The sequence below is a fragment of the Grus americana genome, chromosome 2 (genome assembly GCF_028858705.1).
Source record: "Grus americana isolate bGruAme1 chromosome 2, bGruAme1.mat, whole genome shotgun sequence".
Taxonomy (NCBI): Eukaryota; Metazoa; Chordata; class Aves; order Gruiformes; family Gruidae; genus Grus; species Grus americana.
The window spans coordinates 161,257,527-161,279,195 of NC_072853.1; the positions used below are offsets into that span (position 1 = coordinate 161,257,527).

General features: G+C 41.7%; 1 protein-coding gene across 2 annotated transcripts in view; it reads right to left on the reverse strand.

Moving 5' to 3' along the window:
- ACTR3B (actin related protein 3B) overlaps positions 1-21,669 on the reverse strand; it is an 88,437-nt gene that overhangs the window by 41,377 nt on the left and 25,391 nt on the right. The window contains exons 10-12 of one of the 2 annotated variants that reach the window (XM_054818791.1): positions 21,400-21,525; positions 20,862-20,945; positions 19,323-20,277 (exon numbers count right to left, since the gene is read on the reverse strand). The exons of the other annotated variant lie outside the window; for it this stretch is intronic. Coding sequence (XP_054674766.1) covers positions 20,182-20,277; positions 20,862-20,945; positions 21,400-21,525 — 306 coding nt within the window. The 3' untranslated portion in view covers positions 19,323-20,181. Of the gene's footprint in view, positions 1-19,322; positions 20,278-20,861; positions 20,946-21,399; positions 21,526-21,669 lie in introns of those variants that run through there. 2 annotated transcript variants of the gene reach the window in all.

Here is a 21,669-nt window from a genome sequence, read left to right on the forward strand (position 1 = left end):
GACCTTGTACTTGGCCTTGTTGAACTTCATGCAGTTCGCACAGGCCCACCTCTCCAGCCTGTCAAGGTCCCTCTGGATGGCATCCCTTCCCTCCAGCGTGTCGACCACACCACACAGCTTGGTGTGGTCAGCAAACTTACTGAGGGTACACTCGATCCTGCTGTCCATGTTGTCGACAAAGACGTTAAACAGGACTCATGTCGTGCTTTAATGCTCTGCCAAGGAACTCAGCACAGTTTGAGGCAAATAAAGTACAGCTGCCCTGTATTGCTTTATTGAGCATTAGAGAAACTGGTTTCTCAGTTAGCTGCGTCTGTCTGGGGGTGATGTCTGAACGGAGAGCTGCGTCTGGATCTCTATCAGAGCTGGACAGAGCCGTGATAAGGACTGGGGAGGATCCTGTATCAGGAGCAGACAGACTCTTCCTCCTTCTGCACCATGAAGAAAGCACCATGAGAGGCCATGATGGGGTGACTGGTATCTGTAACCCCATAAATCTACACCTAGACAGTGCCGGCTTCTTCAGTCTCTGCCAATTTTCACCCTTTGTTGAGTTTTCCCAAATACAGACACTGTTTCTCAGAAGTCATCATTGTTTTTGTTCTTGATTTATGAGCCATGCAGGAAAAACTGATACAGAAAGTATAGGGAAGCAAGGCTTAGTGTACAACAACATCCTGAGACAGGTCTATGTCTGCTTTCTCCCAGTCCCCCACCAGACTCAATTCAGTATTTCTCTTCATTAGGGCAACACCTAACCAAGTAATTAGAATCACCATAAAACTTTACCGTATAGCTTTATATAACTTTCCCTGAGAAATAAGTCCTACCTAAAGAGAAGAAAGCCAGGAAGGGAAAAGTTAAATCTATTAATCATCCCAAGCTGTATCAAGACACTTATTTTTAGTTAAAGCTCATCCTCTGTATGAATGCACAGTGCTCAGACTCAAGCTTGCCTCAAAACAAAATCCTGGTTAAATACCTACTCCTAGTCACAGAGAGCTTTATGTACGGAATAGCAGTTGGACTTCAGAGATTAACCGCAAAGAAGTTTCCTTCATCTAAATTTAATTAATGTGCATCCTTATCAGGTTTTAGAAAATTGCTGAGAAATCACAAGCACTGTACAAAAAAGTTTCTAGACGTATAAAGGTCTAGGATTTCCTTTCTGGTAGAAAAAAAGATAAAAATTTGCATTCCTATATACTCTCTAATAGTCTAATAAACTGCAACTATCTGATTTTCTATTAAAGGCCAAAAGGCAAGAATTCAAATAGAAATGTCTCCTATCAGAATGTTCTGTACATAAAGTAATGTAGAGATGCAATAAGAAAGTTAATTGGTTTCATGTTGCTTGGAGTGCACACGGAAGAAAATTAAAAGAACCCAATTGCTATCTCTAATTAGAATTTCTGAGGAACAACATTGTAGAGATGGATTGTCAACTTCCTCAGGCATTTCCTACTCATGCCAGTCAAATTTATGCACCCCCTTTCCAATTAGTACCCTAATTGCCTTTCCGTAACTAACAAACTAGTGCTGGCTGCTAGTTTATTTTAATTCAGAGAGTCACAGGGATGCTAACACCTACCTGCCAACGAGCAGGTGGCCGTTGCAGTGATGTCCAAACACTCCTACATGGTGTATTTCTATCATAAAAACAAACCCGTTATGATCATCACCAAGGAGGTCAGTGTACTTCTGGTTAAAGGACCAAAGGTAGGTGAAAGATAGCAAAAACATTTTGCAAACAATATGTCTGTTGTAAAACATTCAGATACACAAGAAGGCTTTCGTAAATACTTCTGCTTTACTCTTAGGGTCCTTTGGCAATTTGGGTTAGGTTTGGTTACCAAATACAGTCTCCTTTTACTGCATTGAATCCAACCAGGAGGCTGTCAAGTCAAGCACAGCGTAAGCTGGGCAGAGGGACAGCAGAAGGGTGGGGTAGGATGATGTGAAGTCTCACCCCTGCCAGGCTGTAGTTCACATACGCTTTTCTGCTTGTCTTCAGTCAGGTCGAAACCTAAAAGTTTCTTCATTATTCCATGATAAGAAGCTTCAACTTTAAATTACCATCCAGCATCATTGCCAACGGTATCCTGGGCTGCATCAAAAGAGGTGTGACCAGCAGGTCGAGGGAGGGGATCCTGCCCCTCTACTCTGCTCTGGTGAGACCCCACCTGCAGTACTGCATCCAGCTCTGGGGGCCCCAGTACAAGAGAGACATGGAGCTGTTGGAGAGAGTCCAGAGGAGGCCACGGAGATGATCAGAGAGCTGGAGCACCTCTGCTATGAAGACAGGCTGAGAGTGTTGGGGTTGTTCAGCCTGGAGAAGAGAAGGCTCCAGGGAGACCTTATTGTGGCCTGTCAATACTTAAAGGAGGCCTATAAGGAAGATGGGGGCAAACTTTTTAGTAGGGCCAGTTGCGATAGGACAAGGGGCAATGGTTTTAAACTAAAAGAGGACGTATTCAGACTAGATACAAGGAAGAAATGTTTTACAGTAAGGGTGGTGAAACACTAGAACAGGTTGCCCAGAGAGGTGGTAGATGCCCCATCCCTGGGAACATTCAAGGTCAGGTTGGATGGGGCTCTGAGCAACCTGATCTAGTTGGAGATGTCCCTCTGTTGCAAGGAGGTTGTACTAGATGACCTTTAAAGGTCCCTTCCAACCCAAATTATTCTATGATTGTATGATCATGTGTCCTTCCTGAGTATGAAACTATGAAAAAGACAAACTTATAAAAAACAAGAAATTAGAAACTAGGATATACAAACTCCCACTCACTGTGTTTTTCCCTTCCTGCCACTCTTTCCCTACACAGCTCAGCGAAGCAAATGAAAACTCCTCCCACCACTCAGCAGCTTTCCCAAAGTTAATGGGTTTTCTTGAAAGACAGAGAGATTCCTAGGAGGGTCAGCACAATTCTGATTGTAATGGAGACCATCATGCCTTTCCTGGGACAGAAGACCCCTCAGCCTGGGCACCTGGATGCTAATGAGGTGTTAGATGAGCGTGGTTTGTGGGTTGACAAGTAGCAGAGGATGAATACAGGCACACAACAACAGGAGGCTGTTAAACACGGTGCACAGCACGTTCTGTCTGGGGCACCGACTGACAGACTCTAACGCAGGTGTAAATAATACGAGCTGTTGGCCCATACAAGCAGGCAGAACTAAAGCATGCTATTCTACAGTGCCTTGAGCTATTTCTCCCCGCTCGCTTGGTGCTCCTCACCCTAACGTTCCCCGTCTTGGCTTCAGAATTTGGAACTTTTCTAAATACAGTTGTCTGCAAAAAGCACAACACACCTGCCACCTCTATTTTAATGAAGGGTTTTCTTACCAGATTTTTTTTAACCAAAGACATAAATGTTAATTACAGGAGCTACAAGCTATGCAGGCATTTCTGTGGTTGGGAAAAGGTGCAGTAAGCTATGCGATCTGTAGCATTTCTACGCATACACAGTGTTACTGTACATGTGACCTCAATGGGATGTAAATCGTAGCTATGCATCAAACACTGGATTGTATTCTAGCTTCTCCTGATTGCACTGGCCAGAAGATGCTATTTACACCTGCCAGGATCCTACACAGGCAGAGGAGAACTGAGACCACTCTCCCCCAAACAAGCTACAAGATCCCCTGGGATACTGAATGCTCCTACCCCACCACCTCTCCTAAACTGTGCTCTTCTGCAGATGACAAAAATAGACAATGAGGACCAAGCAGCCTTCCCAGACCCCGTTTAACTCACTGTGAACATTATATTCTGCATTTGACCTCCAATGGGACCACGAGCACTGGACGGTGGTAGTGGAATCATTACTGACAGTTAGGGATCCTGCTAAGACTGATGAGAGACACATTTTGACTGTACAAAGGGCACATAAAAACGGAAAAATCTGTCCATCAGATTCCTAATTATCAACACTGCCTGAAAGCTCTCCTCTGCTGATTCTCATGCACATCTGAAATGGGGAAAGTAAATCAGATCCAGGGTCTTGGGCTATCTCCACACTTCCATCATGTGCCCCAGTTAAATTTCAGCAAAGAGCACTGAGGTGAATGACAGATTATTTTTTTTTTTTACCATCTTCAAAATCTTTGAAAAAGCACCCCTATTACCGCCTATTAATACCTGGCCATTTCCCTATTCTGAAGAGTATAGCTATGGAACGCTTTCAAAAGAAACTGTTACAGTATACAGGAATTCGTAATTCAGCTCAGAGAGCGTTGTACCAGAATTAAGCAGTACGATACATTAAATAGAAATGACCTTGAAAAAAATGCTTGGCAATATATCAGAAGTACTTTACCTACACAAAAATCAGGGTAATGAAGGAATTTGATGCCCAATAGCTCTGACTTTGCACCTAGTAGGCTAACCACAGTGGTCTAATTTAGTTTTGCTAAATACAAATGTTAGCTGAAGAGTAAAAGCTTTGCATCAGTTAAAACTTTGTGCAATGAACTGGCCAGAAGCTTGGAATTTTTTTTTAATTATCAAGTGCAATGGCAGGATCTTAACACTACGAGAAGAATTTAAAACTTACTAGAAAGCAGGAGCCAACAGGTTAATGGACACTGTTTGAGATGGTAGTGGTGGATGGCAGTTGGGAAATTTTTATACAAACTTTTTTCATCAAAAGTAAGAAAACCAAATGTTTTCAAATTCCTATTCAAGATGAGCACAGCAACAAATAGGCAGAAATAAATCAGCTTTTTTAAAAGCATCTGAACTTTTAGCAACTTCCCTAGAGAAAATTACAGAGCAGTAAAAATACTTTCCCTAGTAATCACACAGGATAAATCAGTATGTCCTCTCCCATGTTATGAACCAGCACAGCAACTCAGGTTCTTGCTTAGGACTCTCAGAAGTACTGTGGTAATCAGCAGGACAAAATGTAACGCTACGATAAACCTAGCAATCTCCAAAAGATGATGGATACAGAATTTCACCCAGCAGGTATGCATATCTGTGGAGTAAAGACGTGCAGAGAAAACAGCATCAGGTGCCCGCAGGATTTATACTAAATGTCAGCACAACCCTCCTCCCCGTCCGTCTGTGCCCCACAACTCTCTGTGTTCAAAAGTCAACACAATCCAGAGTAATGCAGCCATTAGAGTGAATTAACGCTATTTTTGACTCCTTAAGGAAGCTCTTACAGTTATGCCTGACATATTATAACAGCTTGACTAACAGAATTGCACTGTTCTCCCAAGCAAGAGGATAAACTGAAGACGCCTTCCCCGTACCAGCGAGCGACAGGACCCACTGCTGTTGCTCTTACATTTTTAGCCTGGAAAAAAACAACAGTTGCTTGATCCTGGCTGCTACCTTCTCCCCAGTGCATCCTTTCTATAGGTGACTCCTTCCCAAGCACCCCAGAGCTCCACCTTCCTGCCAGAAACATCTATTGGCAAGATCCTTCCCATCCAAGGAGGTAGGAGACATTTGCCCCTGTGCACATGCTGGCATCTCACAAACTTTGCTGCCAACAAATAACCCAATAAATATTTTTCAGGAACATTTACCCATGAAACATTGGTCTGCTACAACCACAGACATCCCATAGCTGTGGTACAGTTCCAAGAGACACCATTGCAGTATACAGGAAATCCACATGATGGATTTTCAGATGTCCAGATGAAGAAAATAGTGGTGTCCTGAAGAGCACCAATATAGACTACACGGACCAACATTTGAGCTGCTTGTGTTGCTTCTGTCAGTCACTGAGAAGGAGAGAGCACGGGCTGAGCTGCCATACTTCCCCTGGTGCATTCACAGGAAAAATTTTCCTGCAAAGAACTTAAAAGCTCCATGATGTGCTCAGCACTCCTGATCAACACAGCTGAAACACTCTCTTACTATAACACCCTACACCCTCAGGAAAGCCAGTTTTATTAAGACACCATGTGGGCAGTCCAGCAAATCATCCATCTGTGGACAATTTAATTAGAAGCTTATCCTCAGAGTAACGTCCTAGCACAACGGCAGCCCACAGCAAGAGAATATTAATAGCCCTGCGTGTAAGCAGGGGAAACGCTCCGATCTGGGCTCAGAAAGGAACCTTTGATACTTCAGCACAGCCACAAACCTTTGTACGCTCTACAGCAAGTCATTTACAGATCATGGAAGAAAAGCAGAGGACAGTGAAGAGGCCATAAAAATATTTAGTCACCTTGTAGGATTCTTGACTTGCAAAAAGGAAATGCACGTGCAAGCAGAGGGTGTTACTCCTGTGACACGGAATATATTGTTCTCTGTTACGAGGACATCCTTTTTAACCGTACAATTCGTGATGTGGTTTGAAGAGCAGGTATGAAGGTACAAGTAAGTGTAGGTACCAGCACATGCCTTTTGCTTCTTTGGAGTCATTCTTAATGGATTAACTTACCTTCACCATTTGAATCATGTTGCGATGAGGAACTTGGGATGCGCCTCAAAATTCAGAGACAGTTGACTTACAGCGCTCTGATGTCAATGGCAATCGCCGTTGTTCACTGCAGAACGTAAGTGGATCAGACCGGTAACGACCTTATGAGAAGCAAACATGGCTGAAACAGGACACTTGGCAGCAATTTTCAACGCAAGACGAATAGCTGGATGTTGTGCAGGTGGATGGCTTGAATCATAGATGGCCACTGTATAATAACAAACATCATGTGGCCGCTGAGAGCGGGGAATGGAAAGACTGCATTCCATTTTACAGCAGCAACGAAAACATGACCAAGCTGTAATTGTCCCAATGTCCTGAAAGGCAAGAGCTAAGCTGACCACAGGTGATGCTTCAGACTGACAAAAAGTGATTTTTTAACTGTTGGCCAATGAATTGGGCACTGATAATTTATTTGTTTAAAATTTATGTGAACAGAATACAAGGACTTTACTTCTGCTCATGCTACACCAACAGCTGAAGGATTGCACAGGGACTTTAGCTGACACCACAGGAACCAGAGCACAGCTTTTTTACCAAGACCTTCAGCATCACATCACCTGCTTTGTGGAAGAACACAAGAAGGACCACTGAGCTGGGTGTTGCTTTTCAAAGCCCTGTCAATACTAGTCACATTTTTCATCAATACCAGAGGCAATCGGAGATGTCAAAAAGAGCAGGCCAGCTGTTAAAAAGGTCGCATGCAGCAAAGCCATGGCATGGCTGTCTCAGGTCTAATAATTCCCCTTAAGATTAAAATCAAAACAAAAGATCAGGCTCAAGGTAACAGTGCCGCTTCAACTCTGTGGCACCTGCCATCTCAGTATCCATTTAGCAAACAAATACTGGTAAAACAGGCTCCGCTGGAGAGCTGCCTGCCCTCCTTCCCCCTACTCCAGGGCTGCTCAGGCTTTTAGTCTCCATCTTTTTTCAGTGTGCACGTGTCTAAACTCTAACACGCTGCCCTCCTCCTTGCTCTTCTGTCTGCTTTTTCTTAGAAGCTCTTGTTCTTGTTGTGGAAAAGGTTAAAGCAACACCAAATGATACAAAAGGAATTCATAAAGGCATTTAGGAGTTTGGTCTTTGCCTTCAGTGGCAACAGATACAGACCCAGGAACAGGAATTAGAGTCACTGATGAACTAAGAGCTGCCTTTAGGATAAGGCGGCAGAATCCCGGAATCTGAACCCCCTATTACTGAACTACAAAGCTGTAATAAATGCCTTAGTTGATGTCTCCAGCACGTGATAAATCACAATCTAGCAAGTCATCGCAGCATTGCTGGTTACAAGGAAGAAGTGTTGATAGCTCAGTGAAGATAAGCAGCAAAATAACTTTAAAAGCAGAATCATGAAACACAAACAATGGAAGGACACAGGAGCAGCTACAGTCCAGGAGTCAGATGATTTCAAAGATGTCAGAAGAAGATCTTTAAACATAAGCGGTTCTGTCACAAACAACGGCAATGCGAAATGAACCTTTGCAGCTCTGACACTACACATCAACCCAGCGCCTTTGAAAATATGTAATATTCAGACTCACACAAATTACACCGGACAGTTAAAATACAGCATCACGAAGTACAACTGAATAATGTAGAAAGGATGCACGGAAAGAATAAACACTCACAGTTTATATGATCGTGACTGTTACACTCAATTTAGTGCTACTATCAGTTGGTAATTGGTAAATGGATGTCTGATTTGACTCAAATTCAGGACAACGTGAAAACATTACCAGAAACATCATTAAGAAATGCAGGGTCTTTCCCTGCTTCTAGGCGTAAAGAGGTTTTAATCCTAACCTGATGCTCTCAGACTCAGAAAAATTCCAGTGTTTCTGAAGAAGGGTTAGCAAACGTCTGTTCTTGTCAGAGACCAGAAAATTTGAGCCCAAGTTTGTGACACAGATCTGAGTTTCTGGGAAGAAAACTCTTCTCTCCTAAGTTCAGCTGCATATCTTGATGAGTGAAGATCTTCATGAAAAGAAACAGGCAGTGCCACAGAGTCATGCATCCCACCTATTTTAGACCCGTGTGAATTGCACTCGGGCCCGTACTTCTCTCCTTGGATTATAAGGGAGCCAAAACTGATGAGCTCAGATTTAGGTACCTTTGAGAATCGTAAAGTAGAACAGATTAATTCTGTCCTCAAAAAATAGCACCTTGTCTCAGAATTATAACCCTGTTTTTCAGCACACAATAGCGACTTACTTGAATATCCGCTAAGGAATCAAGAATATCAAACATGAGAACTGTTTTCCTCACGTGAAGGCTGATGCCTTCAGGAGAAGGAATGGTTGTAAAGTAACAGGGGTTTTATATCATCTCCCCTTCAGGTGGATTTGCCCACATCTATCTTAAGTCTGCTGCTCTTCACAGTCCTGCCTGCAGACAGCTGAAAAAACCATGACAGCACAGTTGACAAGACTGAGAGAGGAAAAAAAAAAAAGAGAGGGGAAAAAAAAAAAGAGAGAGAGGAAAAAAAAAAAAAGAGAGAAATCTAGAGCAAGAGATGACCAGACATGCCAGGCTTGCGTTCCTAGTCAGCACTCACCATTCCCATGATACTATCAGAAATCATCTGGATTGAAGAAAATTAATATCTGCTGTTAATTATTGCTGTGAAGGTCCAGTAGCCTGATGAGGGCATCTCTGGCAGTACATAATATTGGTCAAAATATCAGGTTTATTGGAGTTTTGCTCACAAAACCAAAAGAGCAGTTCGACCAAACTCTTTTGAGAAGATGTCTCAAATCAAATGAAAACTTATTCTCAAAAAAAAAAAAACCAACCCAAAAACCCCCAAACCAACCAACCAACCACAGTGAGAAATCCTGGAAGCATTTACCTGTTGTCCCAAAGGAAAGGTAAACCCCAACCAGAGCCAATCTGTAGTGAAAGTTCAGCTTAACGGTGGTACCTGATTTATAACAGTTATATTAGCATCCTTTGGAAAAGAACAATTTCCATTTGGGGATTGAAATGCTTTATTTTCCACAGAAAAAAGGTTCAATTCATGAAAAAGTGCTTAATAAAAAAATCTTTTTTTGGGCTAACCTAATCTGGCTGAAAAAACATCAAGCAGCCCATCATGAATCCTCCTCAAGTGCTGTTCACTGAGCTGGTACCACTTTGGGACAGCCAAAGCTAAGGGGGTTCTACTCAAGGACCGTACCTTTCCCCTGATCTGTTTGATCCCAGCTCAGTTGTGCCAATCCAGAAACCATCCTCATCGCTGATGCTATTCAGATACGTTACGGGGAATTTCAGCAGAGCCAGAACAGGGTTAACAAAGAAAACGGATTATTCCCATTTATTTTAAACTTGCATTATTTAAAGAAAGGTGGCTTTTACTTTGATGTCCACAACTGTGTGTGTGCTTTTGCCTGTTATGTTCGTTCTCCAGCTCATGAGTGCTGTGCCTCATTATACTTCTGCCTGATCATAAAATACACTAACAAAGCCATTTTCAATGCTGGTTTTTTCCACTCCAGCCAGCCCTTTTCTCACATGCACTTTAAAAAAACCCCACTAACGCTTAAGTTAGAGCATCTCACTTCAAGTGACAGCTACTTTGAGAAGCTACAGAAGGCAGCAGAAGTCAAAACACAGCCCTGGAAAAGGCAGGGGACCTGGGAGTGCCAACCACAGGACATGGCCAGAAGGTACCTGAATGATCTCAGCAGGCTGCTGATCTGCCGGGTGATTTCTGGCGGCGGCTGGAGCAGATATAAAGTAGCTGCAAGGAGGCAGATCTACTTCCACATAATTTATTATTCAAGTGTAAAAGTTTAATGTACCTATTTGAGCAATTAAAGTGTGCTCTCTGGAGCGTAATTGTCTTTTTTTGCTTCTGAAGACACAATGGCTCATGAATCAGTAAGTGCTATGGCCAGGACCCCAACGTGCATTTAATCACAAGTTGCTTGTTTCTCTGTGCACACCCAGGAGGAAGAAAGAGCTTTAATAATAGACACCATTAAAGAAAGATTTTAAGAAAATTAGGAACCTCGCACTAAATTCCCTGGGCTTCTGGGACAAATTTGCTCCCAGCTAGAAGCCTAATATGTTTAAGGGTGGCTGATCCTACTCTAATACAATTTTTATAAGATTTTTGCAGTCCTGCTATAAAAGCCCATGGCACAAATCATGATTGGAAGAAGCAGACCTTCCCTTGGGAAAGAACTGAGTTGGCTTTACTGCAATTTACTTAGTGTAATTTTTTGGATATTTATATCTGTGCAGTCTAACTGATGATAGTACTGATCTGTTGCCCAATTACACTTAGCCCCAGAAGAGGAAAGGGGAATTAATTTCAGTGTTACCTTCAGTTACTAAGACTTTGGAGAACTCATGACCCAGTGTTTCTAACTCACAGGATAGATTTAAATTACTATGCTGTGAAAGATTTGCTTTCTTTGGTTTTTATTATGAGCGTACAGCCCAGCCTATGAAAGAGAAAGTAACGCTTGGCTTTGAAAAAAAATGACACCACTAAACTTGTCTTCTGCTAATATTAACAATTAATTTTTCAGTGCTATTCTGCTGCTATGCACACCACAATGGCAACTGCATCTAGCAGCGTCTTCAATTCTGCTTTACAATTTCATTAACTTTGACCCATTTGGGAAGACAAGTTCAAAAAAACCTGCATCTTGCCAAATACTGGGAATTGTATTCTTGGTTCTGAAAAATGACTACGCAAAGAAACTATTTCTAGCAGAGTTGCCAAGTCTTCCCCTTTCCACTGAAAAGTGCTGGTTTGTCACAGCCAATCTTTTTTGTTAATTTAATCATTTCATCAAAACATCTACGCAAGTTTCTTAGGTCCAAGACAGAAGAAAACTGGGGCGGGGAAGGGAACAGGGAAAACACCATACAGACACAACAGGTGAAAGAAGAATTTTGACTGCAATTTCAAAGCAGCTTCTGCTTCAAGAGAAAGACATAGGAGCTTTAACGTTCACGCAATGCACATAGCAGGCTAGTTCCAGCTGCCAGGCCTTATTTGTGGCAATACTCCAGAACAAGTTGTTCGATTTATAGTTCCGTAAAGCCATCCGGAGAAATGTAAAAGTCAAGCTGGGTTCTTTTTCTTTCTCACGTGCTCCCATCAGGAGGAAAGATTCTCAAAGACAATTTAGACGCTAGATATGTCTCTGTAATGAGAGCCTTACTCAGGTTACACGATGGTAACTCATGCAAAATAGCGACATGAAAAGACTAAGAAAAAAAACCCGCTAACCATGAAAAAGTGCAAAACCCACCACCCCACGCTACAGAAAGTTAAGAGTATAAGCTGACCCGTGCTCTTACATATGTACAACTTAAGCATTTAAATATTTTTCTGACGTTAAGAACCGTAACACTGGCTTAAAAATTATGGTATTTTTTCAAAACAAACTGGAGAGTCTTTATTTGCCATTGTTATCCAACAGCCTAAGGTTCACATTTCTTCTGCAACTATGGCAGAAGCATTTTCCTAAAACACAAATCAGATTAATGTAAAAAACAGCATGACAAAGACCTGGAGCCTTAAGAAAGTAAAATAACCTGTTATTTAAAATATTTGGCATCACTCCGCCACTGAAAATACACAGGTTTATGCTGGTAAATTAAACAGCGCTGAGGAACATTCCCAGGCACTGGAGTGCCACCAACTACACTGCGAAATTGTAAGCATGATCCATGGCATCATTTTTGGCCATGGCCAACTGTCACTGGGCCAACTAACGGCAGAGCACAGCTCAGGAATGAACCCAGCCCAGAGCCCAGCCCAAAAAACAGTCACGTGTGGTCACTTGATCGGCAAAGTCAGGAGAGTTTAGTAAGAACAGGCCGTTTCGTGCTAGTGGGTCTCAGTGCCAAAGAAGGGGTTTGAGTACATTTAGTTTACAAGCGTTGCTATAACCACTCAGAATTGACATGGGAAGCAAGATGTTGCATTTTGAAGTTAATATAAGGTTTGACAGTACCCTTAAAGGGAGTCATCCAAGTTCACAGAAAATTAAATGGCATTTAGTTCACTCATTGTAATTCAGCAGCAAAAAGCCTAAATTTCCAATTTGGGAATTCAACTAACAGTTCAGCACTAGTTTGCTACTTCAAAGACAATCCTTAGTTACATTCTCATCCATTTTAAATAGCATCAACATTGGTTTATCTTCATCACAACTGAACACCGGCAGTTCTTCAGAGAAGCATTGATTGCAGAGGTTCTTCAAGTACATCATATTCAGATATACAGAAATAACATGTTTAAATCCTACTACTTGTGTAATATGTAACGCTGTATCACAAAGGTTCTCATCTCCATTCCATGAGGACAGAGAATCCAGAGCATCTAGCAGAGAAGCCTCTTGTGCTCTTCCCTCACACCAAAGAGGAGCAGGCTTAACAGTGCGAGGCTGTCTACTGAAGCCTGTTTTCACTGCCGTAATACTGCAATTTAAGGGTTGTCTACTCAAGATCTGAGCTATTCAGACTAGTCACCGCATGATAAACTCAGGGCAAGGGAGGGAAACAAGCATAATATAACACAAAAACATTCCACTGGACAGTTTCCTTTAATAACACTTCCCATGAGAGGTCACTAGCTCCTAAAAGCCAGTGAATTGTAAACTGCGTATCTGTGAACTGCACGTTACAGGAAAACAGTTCGTAATCCCCCTATTAATCCTTGGCATCAGGGCACACACAGTATAATTATAGGCTGCGGCAGAATAATTTGAAAACTTTATTCCACAGGGCCATAATTATATCCTAGCTGTAATCCTTTAATTGCCAATATCATCTAATGCATTATAGACATACCATATGACTAGATGAACAAATGTACTAAAACATTCTGCAAGCAAGCCACAGTAAAAGCAATAGCATAGCTAGTGATGCAGGCTATTAAAACAAGAAGCACAATTAATAACCATCAGAACACAAAGCCTAGGAAACATCAGGATTTCTACTCTCATTTTGCATATTTGTTGCACCAATAGTTGGTTTTCTAGAGAACCGTACTGGATGCACGAATTAAAACTACTGAAAGAAATCTGTCATCACTTGCCACTTACATCAATCGACCATCAAGCAAAGGGCAGAAACACATTTCTAGCAATTCTTTGGAAAGAAGTTATGAGGTCTTTAAGTGGAGTAGATGCTGACCCAGCCCAAAATGGAATGATACCACAACAGGCCATACACACAAGTGCTACTGAGGACTATTCTTCTGGTCATCTCCAATAATTTCCATGCTAACATTGTCAACATTCTGGTTTTACCTTGGAAAATAAGACCAAGGAAGCTGAAAGAGTTTGCTTACACTTTTTGCTAATCTACAGCCTAAGAGCATATACATAAGCATATAAAGCTTAAAAGGAAATGAAGTTTGGAACCTAGCCATTATTCTCAGGTAGGTGATGCAGTGTTCAAGAACCTCTTCGTTGATCCCAGAATTACCTGCATTTTTAACCAATGATTACTACTACAAATGCCTGAACAGTTCAAATCTAGAAACTAGAACTTGCCCACTCTGCTCCCAGATGGTAGATCCAACCTCTCACATCCTCTCCTAGTGTAAGAGACTTCAAAAGCTGGAGAGACCACCTCCACCTGATGAGAAGTTTCCTCAGCAGCTGTTCCTACCGGAAGGTGGGTACCTTAGAGGCAGGCATCACCTGCCACATTAAAAAGGCTGAGCCCTGCCAAGCTAGAGAACTCTGAACGAGGGTAATGCAAACCCCCCCCCAAAACGCATCCTGTTTCTGGATCCAAAGCGTCCCCAAAGCATTTTGATGCTCCAGAGAAAGGACAGTCACGCCTAGTATTTTATAGAGGTTGGCTCTGTCCCTGCTCATTAACTTCAGTCCAGATCAGGGGACCCTGATCACCCAGCTGCCAATTCTGTGCTACGCTGTGCCCGTGAGGTGCCCACCACCTCAGCAACGTATCTTCTACTTTGACTACATCCTTATTGGAACTGACCCAACGCATCTGTCTCCTGCACCAAACTAAAGATTACCAATAGCAACAGAATTATGAGCAATACAGGTTTACATTAAAAATATCTCTTTCATATACAGTATCTACCACCTGTCAAAGGCAGTGAGTAATTCTCCCTTTGTAAAAGTGGCTGCAACTCTTGCCATTACCCCACAGGGTGCTAGAAAAACAACAGCACGGCAAACTGCTGAAAAATTGCTTGCGAATAATGCAGCCTCCCAGCTAAACCCCATTGCTCCTTTATTTACTGATGTAGGGCACCACTACTTAAAGCGGAGATGCACATGATTGCAAAGGCATCAGAAACTCAAGATGCACGGTGGCGATCATCCTGATAAATACTATTTTCTGACTTTTCAAATCCACCATCTGCTCATTTTGTTTCTCAGGCAGTCCAAGGGTTAAACAACCCCCATCACTGGCAGCCCTGTCACTTCCTTGCCCTAATTACGGAAGAAGATAAATTGAAAATGAGGGGAAAAAATCCTTCATGATTTCCCAAGTATTCATTTATAACACAAGATGCCGCGTTTGTTGGGAAGTGTAAGATCTTTAATTTTAGAACGGCTGATGTAACTGGGAAGATGTAACAGGCTCCTGGGACCACAAGCAAAGCAGCACCAAACTTCAAACTAGACATAAGTGAGAAATAATAATTAATAATATAACCTAGTTACGTTCATCAGCTGAACTCAAGAGAACTGAAAGGAAAATAACACTAGAGAAGCAGGAGAGGTGACACGGAGTTTGTTTATTTACAGGTACTTATGAACCCCATGCCTCTCCCCAGTATGACACTTAGCTTTTATTGTAAAGTATGGGTAGGAAACTAGTCTCATTTAAATCCCTAAAGAATTACGAGGCGCTCCCTCTTCTTCCCAATCCCACCAGAGGGAATGTTGAAAAATAATCCAAATGTCCCGATTTAGCTTGACCTCTGCTTCGACGATAGCTGAAGGCAGCAGACTTCCTTAGGCTGGCTCCACAGCCTTTCATCTGCCTGGGAAGAGAGTGCTGCAAGACACAAACGCCACTGAAACCGCACGGCATATAGAGCGTACAAAACTGCTTTCTCAAACAACACGACAAGTGCTGGCGCACGTGAGAAAGCCACCGCCTCACAGGAGCTCTGTGCTGAACGCTGCGAGGACACAGCATGGCAGCTGGTAGATGCTCGGTGTGTCCTGAGGCACATGGGAACTGCAGGGCTGGCACACCCTTACCTTGCACGCAAATAAGCTGCGGTTTACAGGAGTTACTCTTAAACCGTTTATAAAACCAGGTAGAAAGTGTAACTGACACATAACAGCTTGGCACAGAGACTAAAGCTGTGAACATACAAGGAGGATCAGAGATTGTTTGTTTAAATAATGTTAAGGTAAAAAAATCGTTAAGTCATTTGGAAGCTAAAGCAGCACAGCGCTCATCCTTCACCGCTTTTCCAGGGTACAGTGCGGCAAACTGCGTCAGCCCTCCTCCTCAGTGAGCCTGCTCCCTCACCACACTGCCCTGGTGCGTACCGTCTGTAGTGCCCAGAGACCAAAATCAGGGTGGGATTATTTTTCCCCTCTAACTTTAAGCCTTTAAGAATTAGATGCAACATCTGTGCTAAACATCATAGATTTTTACAGTCAACTGAATGGAGAAAGCACTGCCAAAGGATGAGTCAACCAACCTGGTTTAGATGCATATGCTAGGATGAGATGACTTGCCCTCAAGATACAATTACACTACTCTCTTGGAAGCCAAAGTGACCATGTCAGACATCTGCACCTACCAATTTGACAGTTATGTCAGAGCAGACAAACGCTAAGGTATTGTCTAGGAGGCAGTCGCTAGGAAAAGATCAGGAGAAAGGATACAGAAATGAAGTGACTTGCCCAAAATGATGCAGCATCGCAAGACTGACATGGTAGGTGGCAGTAAGAATTGGAATCTAGAAAATTACAGGATTAATAATGCCAAAGAGAAGTCTTTTCCACTGACTTTGGGTCAGGCCCCGAGTGTTTACAGGAGAATCATTAGATTTGAAACAGTAAGAACAAAAGTGGCCACAGAAGCAAGCTGTGAATATGTACAATTCTGCCTTTCTATCGTGTGAAAAATTGTACAGGCACTCCCCTTCACTACTTCCTCTCCCTGTGTTTTTCTTTACCTTTTGCAGAAATGTTCTTGGTAAAGACCAGCCTATGAGTGAGGTAACTGGCTATTCCTTTGTCACAGTGTTACCCGAGCTTTCATTCACTGTAAATATCTGACAGCCACGACACAGCACTTTTTAATATTATGCAATGCACTCTTCAATTAAGCAGGAGGCTGCGTATCTCTGCTCAGTATCCCTGGTGGTTTTAAATAAGCTTTTCACTTGTTCCATCTCCAACACTTGTTTGGCACAACAGTAATTTTTCCAGATGAGAGAGAACCCAGTGATCATAAAGAATGAATTATTTACAGAAAGATCAGTACTCCAGTTCACATCAAGACTTCACTAATTGTATTTAATTGGAATTACCCACACTGAACATATACACAATGCTCTTCAGGTTCGTAAAAGCCTTAAGCACTTTTAAATACTACTGAAAAAAAGAAAACACTCTGAGAATCAGTAGCAGGAAACAATACCTTGCACTTTCAGAGCACTGACTCAAAGTTAATCAAGGCTAAAACACATAATTTGCTAATTGGTTGATGGGGACAGGTAAATTCCTTTCTCTAATGGGCATATGGTACCATAAACCCTCAAAGTCAGAAGCCCCAAATATAACTATGCAGATCAGACTGAACTTCTTGCTGCAATTTAGCTTACCTCTGCTCTGTCTCCATGCAGTCCCACCATTGGAGCAATGCTGTTGACCTAGATCTGCACAGTGCTTTTCAATAGATATCCAAGGCATTTTACAAACCAATAAAAAAAAAAATAATAACAAAACAGAGGAACGGACTTCACAAGATTCATTAAACAACCAGCAGCAAAGCTCAAGACCAGTTTACGTCCAGGTTCATTGTTCTATTCAGTAAACTTGCAGTTTCACCAAACACGGTGAGCCAGTCTAACAGATGATTGCATCCAAGAAAACGAGTGGGGAAAGTTTCCTGCAAGGTTAGCATGTCAAATCATCTCACACAAGTGCCCTGTGATTGCCAGAGCCTGCTCCAGGGACAAAGCAGTACCACCACTCCTTCACAGCAACAGCAAGCTATTAGAGCAGCAAACTATTACCCTCATCGGGCTCCAGAAATCTACCCTGATGCATTAGGTATAAAGAGCACTCCTTAAGAAATCAGGCTTTGTGGAAGTGCACTAGTAACTGCTGGTGTGTAAGTGTCTGAAGGCAGAATAGATACCTGCTGGCCCTTCTGGCTTTAAGTCTTGGGTTCAATTCCTTCCTCTGTCCAAGAGGATTCAAAACGAATGCACGTGCTCCTTCTCAGGTGAGCGCCCAGAACAGCAGGTTAGGGAATCAAGTTTCAACTTGCTGTTGACAGGTCCTTGTGGTTATTAACTACTTGCGAGGAATCCATAAAACATAATTGAAAAGGCAAGCTTAATTGCCAACGAGCTTAAATTAGCCCAACAGTAGTCAGCAGGACAGAAGCGAACAACTCGCATTTGCATTTGTCCTCTGTCACATCTCATCTTGAGGTTTTTTCTGCCCAATGACTGTTTAAAACTCACGTGGTCTGTAGTGTGTGTGATAGGTAGGGTCAGTCTTCCCAAAAGTTGAAAGACAGGGGAACTCAGCTGCAGGACATTTGAACATCCATGAGTTTTCTTACTATCAATGTGGATTATTTTTTTTTTTTTAGTGAAGAGTAAACATGAGCACATTTCCTCATTTGTTTTCAAAGCAAGTCTTGCTTGTTTTTTGAAAGAAGTTTCTTCCCTCCCCAAAAATGAGTGCCCATGCCATATACCAGAAGCGCGAAGCAAAAAAGGCCACCTCCTGCTAACTTGAAGAAATCTCAATGCCTGGCTAAAACTGGTTGCAGGCGACATGTAACTATGCCACATCCCCAGCATTCCCTGTTTTGTAGCACCAAGTGAGCGTGCCAGTGTTTCAGCCCACACTTGCTCAGTGCACTAAATGTATAAATCTTCCTCTGAAGCCTGACTCCAGCCACCTTGTGCCCATGGTTCTGGGTTCTGCTGTACAAGCAAGAAAACCCTAAGTAGCCAGCAGTGCAGTGATAAACTTGAAACATAGATAAGCTGATGTAATACTGGAACAAGCTGAAACAGTACACATTATATTAGATTACCTATTTCTTTCTTAGTGAGAGAAGTTAGGAAATTAAGCTTCAATGTGTTTCTCCAGAGAGCTGAGCTTTAAGTTCAAAAGCATTCAGAACCAGGCTTCAGTCATGGATTCCCATTTTGTTTAATTTCTAATTTATGCTGAACAAATAATTGCTTGGTCTCAATCCCTCCGTGCCAGTTAAAAACAAATTGATGTGTCCTGCAAAATTCTTATTGGGCTACACAAACTGTTACAAAACCTCAGCTGACAGATCAGATAAATATCAGCACAGACAGAACAAGTAGGATTTCCTACTCCATTTACATTTAAACCACAGAAGAACAAACACTGTGTCCACAACACAAGAACACGTACCCATAATAAGGTAGTGAAGCCCTGGAACAGGTTGCCAGAGACATTAACAGAAATTTACATTCACAGAAATTTAAACTTGACCACCCCTGAGCAACCAGATCTGACTTTGAAGTGAGCCCTGCACTGAGCAGGAGTCTGGACCAGAAATCTCCAGAGGTCCCTTCCAACTTCAGTGTTACTATGATTCCACCTACATTGATATATAAATGGAAAGATAACCTTGTGAAATAAAATGGACGAGTATCTAAATCAGGACTACCACAAACATTCATAAAGATGTTAACAGCTTTTATTTCACTGGTGCAAGGCCCTTGTGTCATCCACCACTCACCAACATCAAAACAAAACATTATCTTCTATAAAACAGTTTCAGAAAATTCAAAACAAAGTAACAGTGGCTATAATAAACTTCATACAATACTGTAAAATCACTTAGTTTGTGTCATCCAAACAAGAACAAATCAGTTTCCAGCATACATGGCTTTTTTTTTTTAAAAAAAAAAAAAGTACCAGCATAACTCCAATACATGCCTCACACCTGGAAATGCATAACATCACTCCATGACATTGATAGCTGTTCGTGCTTAGAACTAGTCATCAATTCACCCTACCAATATTGTAAAATACAAAATGATATGAAAAACCTACATTTACAAAGTACAGTCCCAATCCTGCAATCTAATCCTTTTGGGCAGGTACCTGCATCCATTCCAACTCCCCCAAAGGCAATGTGGTATTTAGTGCTCCATTGCTAAAGATTTGATCACAGAATCAGGGCACAAGTGGGAAAGGTTTAAACCTCTCCACAAGCAGTAAAACACTGCCTTATTCTTCCAAATTCAATTTCAGTAGTGTTTGCACAACCTCCTAAACCAAGACTTACCTATTTTCAATTACCTCACATTTAGGAAGAAAGAAGGATAGGCTTTAAAGTAGTCAGCAGAGAAATGGCTTTTACTGAAATGACCTGGGGCTGTAAGTTGTGCTTTAGTGCACGGTGGTGATCCAAATGCTTCCAAGAGATAACCACATCTTGCTTCAGTATTTACAGTACCTGCAGCCTTCCTCTGCTTTACATGAGTTTCTTCGCCAGCAAGATATCAGAGATCTTGTTTCCATACAGACGAGCATTATGACATGACTCCAAAAACAGGATTATGACGACAAATACTAGGGCCATACTCTTCATAGTCTTTCTTGGTGTGACATACTTGGAAAAACTCTGGCTATAAAAATACAAAACAAATCCCCTCAAAAGTATAAGAATATATCAAGTAGAAAAACTGACAATAACTAATGCCTTAACATTTTTGTAGATTGCAGCTTTATGATGTGGTAAATCATTTTTGAAATAGAACAAGACTAGAAGTATTATGACATGAATACAATTAATCACGAAAAGTTCGTCCGGACAGAAGACTGCTTTTAAATACAGCAATAACAAAGCCCACTTCGGAGACAGGAATTGCTCCAATTTTCCTGTATTTGTTTCTCTCTCGCATTTCAAGACCATTGATTTAGATCCTATATTCCTGAAGTCCTAACTAATCCCTAGTGCTGACTTCAAGAATAAAGGAACTACATTGCAACTATGATATAAACTACTTCAGAGTTACATCAAATCATGATATCCTTACTCAAGTAAAGCTCCCACTTGCCCTGCACAAATTTTACTGAGATAAAAGTTGTATAAGGATTCTAGGCTGTCACAATGAAAAGGTTTAAAACTTAGTACTCGGATCAAATATAGCCGAGACATAATATAAAATTAAAAAAAAAAAAAATCAGAACAATTTTGATAAAGACTTACTGTCGAAGCCAGCATGGAACCACCGAACCAAACTGCGTAACGCTGCATGTGATGCGTTATCACTTGAACTTCAACTGGTTTGGGCTAAGAAAAAGTAGTTTCCATTTAGTTGCTTTACATTTTCTGGCAAGATCCTTACAAACTCAAAATGCTCAGACTCAGACATCTTCACCCCTCCATTCACATCACTGTCTCACACCTATTACTCAGTCTGCCATGTTCCCTAGGAGACCAAGTCATAAAACTCTTCATGATTAGTATGCTGAAGGACACAACAGTTAAGTCCCTCTCGCCTACTGCTAAGATCACGTATCTCCTAGAAGGGAAACCAGAAGTGCCCTTAGAGACTGCTCACAGTAACTTCAAGATTCCTAAAAAGACATGTCATACATCACACAGCTACCAACATATTTAAACACCACATACACAACATATACTACTCATTTTACAACACTGCATTCTCACTAGTGAAGTGAAAAATTTGAACTTTATTTCTTTCACTACTCATGTAATCAATGCACTTGAAATTCTTACTTACTTTTATCCGACCACCACTGAGTTCCTCGCTAAGTCGCAATCTCGCATCTACTACTCTCTTCAAGTCCCTTTGCAGTCGTCGTCCAAAGTCCCTGAACATCGTGGATCCTCCTGAGAGGACCACATTCTGTACGGAAATTAAAGACACGTTCTTTAAATGCATCTTCAAGCGAGTTTCCCAAAAGCCAACACTGCAGAGTTGACTATTTGGATCTTAACATCATTAAGAAGCTGACAAGCTACACAGAACACCTTAAGCATTGCTCAGTTT